This window comes from Sinocyclocheilus anshuiensis, unplaced genomic scaffold, assembly GCF_001515605.1.
Source record: "Sinocyclocheilus anshuiensis isolate Anshui unplaced genomic scaffold, SAMN03320099.WGS_v1.1 scaffold2607, whole genome shotgun sequence".
Classification (NCBI taxonomy): Eukaryota; Metazoa; Chordata; class Actinopteri; order Cypriniformes; family Cyprinidae; genus Sinocyclocheilus; species Sinocyclocheilus anshuiensis.
The window spans coordinates 195,406-207,110 of NW_015549720.1; the positions used below are offsets into that span (position 1 = coordinate 195,406).

At 39.1% G+C, this 11,705-nt stretch overlaps 2 protein-coding genes across 2 annotated transcripts in view; one reads left to right on the plus strand and one right to left on the minus strand.

The window, feature by feature from the left end:
* The window catches only part of LOC107660779 (myosin heavy chain, fast skeletal muscle-like), a 17,805-nt gene extending 9,303 nt beyond the window's left edge, over positions 1-8,502 (plus strand). Inside the window, exons 5-33 of the mRNA XM_016450193.1 lie at positions 259-293; positions 401-519; positions 638-787; positions 870-1,040; positions 1,120-1,420; positions 1,674-1,741; positions 1,892-1,979; positions 2,077-2,194; positions 2,279-2,402; positions 2,506-2,642; positions 2,735-2,990; positions 3,083-3,325; positions 3,420-3,596; positions 3,684-3,829; positions 3,915-4,005; positions 4,119-4,499; positions 4,587-4,713; positions 4,918-4,969; positions 5,040-5,223; positions 5,435-5,600; positions 5,710-5,834; positions 5,929-6,237; positions 6,357-6,560; positions 6,646-6,771; positions 6,859-7,029; positions 7,813-7,917; positions 7,989-8,084; positions 8,209-8,340; positions 8,488-8,502. Coding sequence (XP_016305679.1) covers positions 259-293; positions 401-519; positions 638-787; positions 870-1,040; positions 1,120-1,420; positions 1,674-1,741; positions 1,892-1,979; positions 2,077-2,194; positions 2,279-2,402; positions 2,506-2,642; positions 2,735-2,990; positions 3,083-3,325; positions 3,420-3,596; positions 3,684-3,829; positions 3,915-4,005; positions 4,119-4,499; positions 4,587-4,713; positions 4,918-4,969; positions 5,040-5,223; positions 5,435-5,600; positions 5,710-5,834; positions 5,929-6,237; positions 6,357-6,560; positions 6,646-6,771; positions 6,859-7,029; positions 7,813-7,917; positions 7,989-8,084; positions 8,209-8,340; positions 8,488-8,502 — 4,417 coding nt within the window. The remainder of the gene's footprint in view (positions 1-258; positions 294-400; positions 520-637; positions 788-869; positions 1,041-1,119; positions 1,421-1,673; positions 1,742-1,891; positions 1,980-2,076; positions 2,195-2,278; positions 2,403-2,505; positions 2,643-2,734; positions 2,991-3,082; positions 3,326-3,419; positions 3,597-3,683; positions 3,830-3,914; positions 4,006-4,118; positions 4,500-4,586; positions 4,714-4,917; positions 4,970-5,039; positions 5,224-5,434; positions 5,601-5,709; positions 5,835-5,928; positions 6,238-6,356; positions 6,561-6,645; positions 6,772-6,858; positions 7,030-7,812; positions 7,918-7,988; positions 8,085-8,208; positions 8,341-8,487) is intronic.
* Positions 8,503-9,465: 963 nt separating this feature from the next.
* On the minus strand, positions 9,466-11,563 carry LOC107660780 (myosin-7-like). The gene is made up of 6 exons (XM_016450194.1): positions 11,399-11,563; positions 11,150-11,260; positions 10,985-11,074; positions 10,764-10,898; positions 10,602-10,655; positions 9,466-9,471 (listed from the first exon to the last, which is right to left on the minus strand). Exons 1-6 carry the CDS (start codon positions 11,561-11,563, stop codon positions 9,466-9,468), a joined length of 561 nt encoding a protein of 186 aa, XP_016305680.1.
* Positions 11,564-11,705: the final 142 nt, after the last annotated feature.

Here is an 11,705-nt window from a genome sequence, read left to right on the forward strand (position 1 = left end):
ATCTTCTCTGTCTCTCACAACGCCTATCAATTCATGCTGACTGGTAAGACCTTACGGAATTTAATTCTATAGATTTAAATAAGAGTTGCTATTAATAAGAGATTTACTGGACATTGTACACATTGCATTCAACAGATAGAGAAAACCAGTCTGTCCTGATTACGTAAGTATTTTCATTTCATTGACTGACAAAAAAATGAAAGTATATGTATGACAAATATAAAGTATATATATATATATATATATATATATATATATATATGAGGAGCAGGCTGAGCCTGATGGCACAGAGGGTGAGACTGTGTGTGATCACATGCAGAGCTTTGATTGACAGATATTTGTAATAAACTTGCATAAACAAAAGCAAGAATATGTTTTTTTGTAACTTTTTAAATCGCAGAGGCTGACAAAATCGCCTACCTTCTGGGTTTGAACTCTGCTGATATGCTGAAGGCTTTGTGCTACCCCAGAGTCAAGGTCGGAAATGAGTTTGTGACCAAAGGCCAGACCGTGCCACAGGTATGTAGTAACATATTTCCAGCTTGTCCATGTATTTAACCTGAAAATCATTAGTTAGTCTGACTAATTATTGCAAAAAGACATTTTTACTAAAATATTCACTCTATTCTACTTACAGGTGTACAACTCTGTAAGCGCCTTGTCCAGATCTATCTATGAGAGGATGTTCTTGTGGATGGTCATTCGTATCAACCAGATGTTGGACACAAAACAACAAAGAAATTTCTTCATTGGTGTGCTGGATATTGCTGGCTTTGAGATCTTTGATGTAAGAATGATTCTTTTATCATTTTTCATGGCAAACTGTGTCATATTCAGTAATCTGTAAATGATTATTTTTCTTCCTGCAGTTCAACAGCATGGAGCAGCTGTGCATCAACTTCACTAATGAGAAACTGCAACAGTTTTTCAACCACCACATGTTTGTGTTGGAACAAGAGGAGTACAAGACGGAGGGCATTGTTTGGGAGTTCATTGACTTCGGCATGGACTTGGCTGCTTGCATTGAGCTCATTGAGAAGGTTTAAAGACTCATAATTTCCACTGTCTATTCTCAAAAATGTTATATTTTGGTAATAAACAACATTCTTTTATAAACAGCCCATGGGTATCTTCTCCATCCTTGAAGAGGAGTGCATGTTCCCCAAGGCTACAGACACTTCCTTCAAGAACAAGCTGTATGATCAGCATCTTGGCAAGTGCAATGCTTTCCAGAAACCAAAGCCTGCCAAAGGCAAGGCTGAGGCCCACTTCTCGCTGGTCCATTATGCTGGAACTGTGGACTACAACAATTCTGGCTGGTTGGACAAGAACAAGGATCCACTGAATGAGTCTGTTTTGCAGCTTTACCAGAAGTCTTCTGTCAAACTACTGGCTACAATCTACCCACCTGTTGTTGAAGGTAATGGAAAAAAAACTAAAGTGTTAATATGAAAGTGAAAGTGAAAGTGACGTGTGGCCAATTATGGTGTCCCATACTTGGAATTTGAGATCTGCATTTATCCCATCCAAGTGCACATACTGTACACAGCAGTGAGTAATATGTTTATGTACATCAATTTAATCTTATGTGATTACAATTTTACAATTTACAATTTATGTGAACTTTGATTCAGTTACATTATATGTGTTCCTTTGTCTCTTTATCTGAATAGAGACCGGTGGCAAGAAGGGAGGCAAGAAGAAGGGTGGTTCCATGCAGACTGTGTCCTCCCAGTTCAGGGTATGTCTTTGTTTGAGACCAAATGTGAATAATGATGCAACTGAAAGCAGTGACTGTACATCAGCTTGCTTGACTCGAAGTCAGGTAAATAATATATCAACAACTGAGAGAATGTGACTAAGAAAGCTTTAACATTTCATGATAAAACAGGAGAACTTGGGCAAGCTCATGACCAACTTGAGGAGCACTCACCCTCACTTTGTGCGTTGTCTTATTCCCAATGAGTCCAAGACTCCAGGTAAAGTTATTAAGGGCTTACAGGTACTCTGAAATTAATACAATATTTAATGTTAATCTTAATTTACCTAGCTCATGATGTAAACCGTTCCCTACAGGTCTGATGGAGAACTTCCTGGTTATCCACCAGCTGAGGTGTAATGGTGTGCTGGAGGGCATCAGAATCTGCAGAAAGGGCTTCCCCAGCAGAATTCTCTATGCTGACTTCAAGCAGAGGTAAATGGGAACACATGAAAACACCATTCACTGTATGAGGCTCTTAATTAGAGGATATGAAACATCTTGATTAATCTTCAACAGATACAAGGTTCTGAATGCCAGTGTAATCCCAGAGGGGCAGTTTATTGACAACAAGAAGGCCTGTGAGAAACTCCTAGGATCCATCGATGTTGATCATGACCAGTACAGATTTGGACACACAAAGGTTCATATTCTACTTTACAGCCTTTCAAAGATTCAATAATCATGATTATTTAGCCTATAAGGGTAAATCAATATCCTTTGATTTGCTGTATGTATAAATTTAGGTGTTCTTCAAAGCTGGTCTTCTGGGTACTCTTGAGGAGATGCGTGATGAGAAACTGGCTGCTCTGGTCACAATGACTCAGGCTCTTTGCCGTGGTTACGTGATGAGGAGGGAGTTTGTGAAGATGATGGAGAGGAGGTGAGGAATGTCATAAATAAAGATGACTGTGTGATAACAGTGTGAATGGTAAATAATGATGATTATGGCATTTAATGATGAATTATTCATAGGGAGTCCATTTACACCATCCAATACAACATTCGCTCATTCATGAATGTCAAACACTGGCCATGGATGAAAGTTTATTACAAGATTAAGCCTCTGCTGAAGAGTGCTGAGACTGAGAAGGAGCTGGCAACCATGAAAGAGGACTTTGCAAAATGCAAAGAAGATCTTGCCAAGGCTGAAGCCAAAAAGAAGGAGCTTGAAGAGAAGATGGTGGCACTGCTGCAAGAGAAAAATTATCTGCAGCTGCAAGTGGCTTCTGTGAGTTTTCCTATTTGAACTAACTGAATTTTGGCTCCATTAAATAGAGCAGTGTGTTTTCCAGTGATTATAGCGATCTATTTTCCTAACAGGAAGCTGAGAATCTCTCAGATGCTGAGGAGAGGTGTGAGGGTCTGATTAAAAGCAAAATCCAGCTTGAAGCTAAACTCAAAGAGACAACTGAGAGACTGGAGGATGAAGAAGAAATCAATGCTGAACTGACAGCCAAGAAGAGAAAACTGGAGGATGAGTGCTCTGAGCTGAAGAAAGACATTGATGACCTGGAGCTCACTTTGGCTAAAGTGGAAAAGGAGAAACACGCCACTGAGAATAAGGTTGGAGTTTGAGTTGGTTTAATCTCAGTCTTATATGATGATATAGAATATGAATTGTAAAAAACAAGCTCATTTGGAACAAAAAATCACACAGGTCAAGAACTTGACTGAGGAAATGGCAGCTCAGGATGAGAGCCTTGCCAAACTTACAAAGGAGAAGAAAGCTCTCCAAGAGGCACATCAGCAGACCCTGGATGATCTTCAGGCAGAGGAGGACAAAGTCAACACCCTGACCAAATCCAAGACAAAACTTGAGCAGCAAGTTGATGATGTGAATAACTAATTAAACAAGTCATGAATTCATTAAATTAACAGGCTTTTTTGCCCTGAACATATTTTATATATCATTATCCCATAGCTTGAGGGTTCCCTTGAACAAGAGAAGAAGCTCCGCATGGATCTTGAGAGAGCCAAGAGAAAGCTTGAAGGAGACCTGAAATTAGCACAAGAGTCCATCATGGACCTGGAGAATGACAAACAGCAAACTGAGGAGAAAATTAAAAAGTAATTAAAACATTAAATCTTTTATTGAAAACTTTTTTGTTGTTGTGTTATTGTTTTACAACCACTTATTATTGAATACCCACAGGAAAGACTTTGAAACAAGCCAGCTGCTCAGCAAGATTGAAGGTGAACAATCTCTGGGTGCTCAACTCCAGAAGAAGATCAAGGAGCTTCAGGTAATTCTTGAGTTTTGTTTTGATGTTGTTTTTTTTGTTTTGTTTTTTAACACTGTTACAGGCAAAGTTAAAATAAAGAGCAATATGGTTTCATTAATTACTTGCCACTGTAGGCTCGCATTGAGGAACTGGAGGAAGAGATTGAGGCTGAGCGTGCTGCTCGTGCCAAGGTTGAGAAGCAGAGAGCTGATCTCTCCAGGGAACTTGAGGAGATCAGTGAGAGGCTTGAGGAGGCTGGAGGAGCCACTGCTGCTCAGATCGAAATGAATAAGAAGCGTGAAGCTGAATTCCAGAAGCTCCGTCGTGAGTCCACCCTCCAGCATGAAGCTACTGCTGCAGCCCTCCGTAAGAAGCAGGCAGACAGTGTGGCCGAGCTGGGAGAGCAAATCGACAACCTCCAGCGCGTCAAGCAGAAGCTTGAGAAAGAGAAGAGTGAATACAAAATGGAGATTGATGATCTCTCTAGCAACATGGAGGCTGTTGCCAAAGCAAAGGTTTGATAACTGGTTTTTAAATCTGTTCAAGGAAATATGTCAAATGTGGTTAAGATTCTTAAGAATCAAATTACTTGGTGTTTACAGGCCAATCTTGAGAAGATGTGCCGCACCCTCGAGGACCAACTTAGCGAAATTAAGTCCAAGAATGATGAGAACATTCGCCAGATAAATGACCTCAGTGCTCAAAGAGCAAGACTTCAAACTGAAAATGGTAACCCAATGACAATCATGATGAAATTAATACTACTTCAGTAGTAAATGAGTATGGTGTATCAAGATTATTTAGCACTGAATATCTGACAAGGTCTTTTTAGAGCAAGCACACATATTTAAATTTTGCTTTCAAAGAGTTTGTTTTGATATTAACTAAAAGAGATATTGCACAGTCTGACACAGTGAATCTAAATCTAAACAGGTGAGTTTGGCCGTCAGCTGGAGGACTTGAAGAGTCCAAGTACGAAGATTACTGAATAATATTCCTGATTCTCACAGCTATTTTATAGCTTTGAATACAATGCAATGTGTAATGCTTAACAGGAAGAAGCTGACTCAGCGTCTGCAAGAGGCAGAGGAACAAATTGAGGCTGTGAACTCCAAATGTGCATCTCTGGAGAAGACCAAACAGAGACTCCAGGGTGAGGTGGAGGACCTCATGATTGATGTGGAGAGAGCCAATGCTTTGGCTGCCAACCCTGACAAGAAGCAGAGGAATTTTGACAAGGTAAAAAGTTTGAGTCGTGAAGTGGAGGACCTCATGATTGATGTGGAGAGAGCCAATGCTTTGGCTGCCAACCTTGACAAGAAGCAGAGGAACTTTGACAAGGTAAAAAGTTTGAGTCATTATGTAATATTCTCTTTTTAAAGTATTGCTGGAATGGACCTTAATCAACATGTTACAAACAAAACCTGACCCTGAAATATCTTCATAAAAGGTCCTGGCAGAAGGGAAGCAGAAATATGAGGAAGGTCAGGCAGAGCTGGAAGGTGCCCAGAAAGAGGCTCGTTCACTCAGCACTGAGCTGTTCAAGATGAAGAACTCCTATGAGGAGACTCTGGGTCAGCTGGAGACCCTCAAGAGAGAGAACAAGAATCTGCAGCGTAAGAATTCCTTTGTACAACATTTAATTAATTAACAAACTTAGTAGAGTTAAATCTGTAGAGATTCACAGCATATTTATGTTGATAATATTTTCTTTCCAACTTGTAGAGGAGATTTCAGATCTGACAGAGCAGTTAGGTGAGACTGGTAAGAGCATCCATGAGCTGGAAAAGGCCAAGAAGGCATTGGAGACTGAGAAGGCAGAGATGCAGACCGCACTGGAGGAGGCTGAAGTGAGTATCTGAAGATCAATATGTAAATCTGGCTAAAACCATTGTACTGTGTTGTTCATTTTGAAGTTTAAATGTTGTTTTTTATTATTAATAGGGCACTCTGGAGCATGAAGAGTCCAAAATTCTCCGTGTCCAGCTTGAGCTAAATCAGGTCAAAGGTGAGATTGACAGGAAGCTTGCAGAGAAGGATGAGGAGATGGAGCAGATCAAGAGGAACAGCCAGAGAGTCACTGAATCCATGCAGAGCACTCTGGACTCTGAGGTCAGGAGCAGGAACGATGCCCTGAGAATCAAGAAGAAGATGGAGGGAGACCTTAATGAGATGGAGATTCAGCTGAGCCACGCCAATCGCCAGGCTGCTGAGGCCCAGAAACAGCTCAGGAACGTTCAGGGACAACTCAAGGTATGTGACTTCTCTTTACTTTAAGATGCATTAGTATGTTTGTATAATCTAACCTATGTTTAGTAATGACCAACAGAAAGCACACTGCAAGCTTGTTGTAAAACTATTGTTATGTTCAGGACGCCCAACTGCACCTTGATGATGCTCTGAGAGGACAGGAAGACATGAAGGAGCAGGTGACCATGGTGGAGCGCAGAAACACTCTGATGCAAGCTGAGATTGAGGAGCTGAGAGCTGCTCTGGAGCAGACAGAGAGAGGCCGCAAAGTGGCTGAACAAGAGCTGGTGGACGCCAGTGAGCGTGTCGGGCTGCTGCACTCTCAGGTAAAGGCATATTGTTTTTACAATGAAATTAAGGACATTGAGAGCCTCATTTAAAATGTTTATACTATTGCTTTTCATGTTGCAGAACACAAGTCTCCTGAACACCAAGAAGAAGCTAGAGGCTGACCTTGTTCAGATCCAGAGGGAAGTTGAAGACACTGTACAGGAAGCCAGAAATGCAGAGGAGAAGGCCAAGAAGGCCATCACTGATGTGAGAAACAGGAGCTGCCAAATGTTTCACAAAACACTTGTGTACCTAAAAATGTGGCTCTAATATATATCTATATTAATGCAAAAGGCTGCAATGATGGCAGAAGAGCTGAAGAAGGAGCAGGACACCAGTGCTCACCTTGAGAGGATGAAGAAGAATCTGGAGGTCACAGTGAAGGACCTGCAGCACCGTCTGGATGAGGCTGAGAGTCTGGCCATGAAGGGAGGAAAGAAACAACTCCAGAAACTGGAGAGTAGGGTAAATTTTTTTTTTTTCATATAAAATATAATTTTAGGATAAAATCTCTTGAAGATGTTGCTTACACTTATTCCTAAAGGTGCCATAAAATGGAAAACTGTATTTACCTTGGCATAGTTTAATAATAACAGTTCTGTACATGGAAATGACATACCGTGAGCCTCAAACACCTTTGTTTCCTCCTTTTTATGTAAATCTCGAGAACGCAAAACACCACTGAAAAATAGGTGAATCAGAACATAACACTGACTGTGACAGTGACCTGATGCCCGCATTTTATACACAGTATAATTACCCAACGATATAACTGCGAGAGACAGTATTGAAATATATTTTCCCTGTGTTTCCTTCCTGCTGTGTGAGCTACTGAAATGAGCCGCACTGTCAAATGAAACAGCCAATCAGAGCAGAGCTCAACATTGAGCCGCACTGTGAAACAGCCAATCAGAGCAGAGCTCAACATTGAGCCGCACTGTGAAACAGCCAATCAGAGCAGAGCTCAACATTATTATTCATGACTCTTCCAAATAAGGTAAAAACAGACCATTTCATTCTAGGGACAAATCCTAGGGTTGTAAATGGACATGTAAAACCGTTTCTGGAGATTTTTGCCCTTACCTAAGCCACATACCTTCTATGTAGATATCAGAGAACAATTTAAAATATTGTATCAATGCATTCTATGGCACCTAATTAAAGCACCATCTCAGGTTCCAAAAGTAGTTACCAGGCAATAACTACTCAGTTGTACACTTGTCTGAAAACTTTTATGTGCTATCAAAGGTCCGTGAGCTTGAGGCTGAAATTGAAGCAGAACAGAGACGTGGAACTGATGCTGTTAAGGGTGTCCGTAAATATGAGAGGAGAGTGAAAGAGCTGTCTTATCAGGTATAATCATACCCGACCAATTCCATAGATTTATCCATACAAATCTATTAAATATTTTTTATTGTTTGTAGACTGAAGAGGATAAGAAGAACATCAACAGACTTCAGGATCTGGTTGATAAGCTGCAGCTGAAGGTCAAAACCTACAAAAGGCAGGCTGAGGAGGCGGTATGTTCAATTTATTTGAACATTTTGACACATTTGATTATTAATTAGTAATTTATTTACTGGTGCGATATCACTGATGTTCCACAGCTTAGTTAACAAACATGGTAAAAATGGTACTCTTTAGGAGGAGCAAGCCAACGGTCATCTGTCCAAGTTGAGGAAGGTGCAGCATGAGCTGGAGGAGGCTGAGGAGCGTGCTGACATTGCTGAGTCTCAAGTCAACAAGCTCAGAGTCAAGAGCCGTGATGCTGGAAAGGTCAGTTGCATAATAGCAGAGTCTGAACTCAGTACAGTAAATGATTTCTTGCATTTACTGAGAAGAAACATACAGTATTCAACTTATGCTTGAAAAATGTACTGATTATATACATGACTTCTGTATATCCTTTTTTTTTTGTCTCAGGCCAAAGAAGAGTGAATCTGATGGGAGCCTCTACTGAAGTCATATAATATGATTGTTCTGTAAATTTACATTTATTATTCCTTTTGAAATAAATCTGTGCTCACTAGATATTTGTTTTGGAGTGATCTTTAGAGAAATTTTATTCTCAAATAAATTAATTATTCATTTAAAAAATGGCATTATCACTTAAATAATGAAATATTCTAAAGTCTTGTCAAGAATGTAAAAAAGCTTTTTCATAAAGGCTACCTCCACACATGTAAGAAAAAAGGGAAGTTTTAAATTAAAAGTTAAGCAGCCTGTAAGAACTCACACTTAGGTGGTCACAGGCAGACAGTTAATTATTTAATGGAATTTGCCTGAGTGGAAATTCTGCCATGATAGCAATAGCTCCAGAAGAAATGGACTGGTTGATTAAATACCTTGGAGGCCACAATAGTGGACTCTTTTGAGCTGGAAAACTGCCCATTAATGGTTTCAACATATGTTGGTTAATTAAAAAATTTAATTAATGCATTAAGATTTAGGTGTATGAGTTTCAGGATTAAAATTGAATAAATATGCAGTAAAATTGATCTAAGTTGACATTCCATCCATTTATTACCACTGAAATACTTTTAATCAATAAACAAAACATCAACAACAAACGTTTAGTCACACTTACTAACATCATGTTCTATTCAATTAGCCCGTTCTAATAAAAAATAAAAATAATAATAATAAAATAAAAACTATAGCTAGCCAGGAGTAACAAGACATTTCGCTAATTTGTTCATGGACAGATGAGGAAAATTGTAGTTAAACCATAATAAACCACAAATTGACCCGGGTTTTGCTACACTAACCATAGTTTAATCATGGTATTTAAATATGATTATACAAATAGTAAATCACAAAAAAAAAAACATAGCTACTACACTTTTACCATGTAAAACCATGTTTTTTTTTCCCGCAATTGTGTTTATCAGTCAAATTCATTTAAAACTGTAAATTCAACAGATATGAAATATAATCAGTAAGAGAAAAATGTCAATACAAGCGCTGGACCTTGGCAGGTTAGTGGGGAAATATATTTATTTATTATTCAGACTGCTTATTTGGAAGAGAAATATATTCATAGGAATATTTCAGCAGGTTGAAGATAATTCATGTTAACGCAGAGAATATGAATACTTGTTTTTAAAAAATTGCCAGCCCTAAAACGAAGTAAAAATCTGCTTTCTCATGAGAAATGGTCTGTATGTAGGTGCGCTAAATGCTGATTGGAAACTCCCGAGCTGTGCTGTGTAGAACGCGGAAGTATTTGTGCAAGTTGTCCAAATTTGTTGAAATAAATAAAATATTATATTATTGTATAATTACCATAGAATATATAATGATTCAGTTTACATCACCTGAATAAAAACAGAAAAAAGCAAAAACACAATGATGAACAATTTTTATTCATCATTTTGTAGATGTATAGTTAAAAAAGTTGAATTTGACATAGAAAAGTTAAATCGCCATCTTGTACCGACCAAAGTGACCTGAATGCAACTGATGTCGTAATTACTACTTGTCAACTCGTAAATACGAACATCCCAGGAGGACTTGAATGCACCATATGCTCTTGACAGTTGCTGCATTCCAAATGAATTAAATCTGCCTCCAAGGGGCACTTCAGAGTGAGAACAATCATGGACGCCACATTAAAGGGTCGTTCCAAACCGAAGTGCTCAAAACTGGCCACTTAAAAAGGCCCTTCGGGATGAAGGATTTTGAAGGGTACAACTGATCAACACTCCCATGATTCTTTGTGCAGGTTTAATTGTGCGACAATGGCACCGTCTTATTTGGTACGGCAAGATGACATCGAATTTTGCTTTAAGGAACAGTTCTTCTGGCACCTAGTTTACTTGTTGAGTGAGGGGTTTAACTGACCTATGTGTCTGATCTGTCTCATGTGGTTGTCTGTGAGTTGTCATTTGAATGTGAGATTTTGGATATTGCAAGATAATAGTGCAAGATTCTGTGAGTGCAGTCTTTATATGTATTATTTACAAACAAATATGATATTATATAAAGTATGAACAAGAGGGTTTAAGAGTCAAAATAAGTTTATTTGTTTTTATTACAATATTGCAAGTGTCACACTTGCTGTAGGCCTTTAACTCAGCGGCCTGCTTACCCTTAAAAAAAGGGATGTCTTAAAGTGATGATATAGACTAAACTTGATCATACTATCAAAAAATTGAGATGAATATTCATCAATAATAAATACATTTTAAAAAAATTACCTTTCCAGCATCACGGCTCTTGGCTCTGAGCTTGTTGACTTGAGACTCAGCAATGTCAGCACGCTCCTCAGCCTCCTCCAGCTCATGCTGCACCTTCCTCAACTTGGGCAGATGAGCGTTGGCTTGTTCCACCCGCTAAGCCACACAGAATTACAGTGTATCAGGAATAGAAAATCTCAAAAGTTTTCAAGGTCTTTATAGTTCTCAAATAAAGTACTCACAGCTTCTTCGGCCTGCCTCTTGTAAGCCTTGACCTTCAGCTGCAGCTTGTCAACCAGATCCTGCAGTCTGTTGATGTTCTTCTTATCCCAGTCTGCAGATAATGAACATGCATCAGACTAGAACATAATCTGATCAATGTGACCTGAACTTTTACAAAAAAAAATTTGTACCTGGTAGGTGAGCTCCTTGACTCTCCTCTCATATTTGCGGACACCTTTAACAGCATCAGCTCCACGTCTCTGTTCTGCCTCAACTTCAGCCTCAAGCTCACAGACCTAAATGAGAGACAATATTAAACATCTCACTCAATGAAAATATGTTTAGAATATTAAAATATATCAGAGTATTATAGCATGACACAATTCATACCTTCCATATCATAATGATTAACATCAGAATCAAGAGAATCTTACTCTGTACTCCAGTTTCTGGAGTTGTTTCTTTCCTCCCTTCATGGCCAGGTTCTCAGCCTCATCCAGACGGTGCTGCAGGTCCTTCACTGTGACCTCCAGATTCTTATTCATCCTCTCAAGATGAGCACTGGTGTCCTGCTCCTTCTTCAGCTTTTCTGTCATCATTGCAGCCTTTTGCATGAATATAGATATATGTAGAGCCACATTTTTACGTACACAAGTGTTTTGTGAAACATTTGGCAGCTCCTGTTTCTCACATCTGTGATGTGTAGCGTCTGGACCAATCAAACACACAATATATATTTTG

What these genes read in the sequence shown, in the direction of transcription:
- LOC107660780 (XM_016450194.1), bottom strand. Translation starts at nt 11,563, where the DNA reads ATGATGACAGAAAAGCTGAAGAAGGAGCAGGACACCAGTGCTCATCTT. An exon ending in TCCAGAAACTGGAGTACAGA is followed by an intron (nt 11,261 to 11,398) that starts GTAAGATTCTCT and finishes TCTCTCATTTAG; the next exon opens with GTCTGTGAGCTTGAGGCTGA. An exon ending in AGCTCACCTACCAGGTACAA is followed by an intron (nt 11,075 to 11,149) that starts ATTTTTTTTTGT and finishes TTATCTGCAGAC; the next exon opens with TGGGATAAGAAGAACATCAA.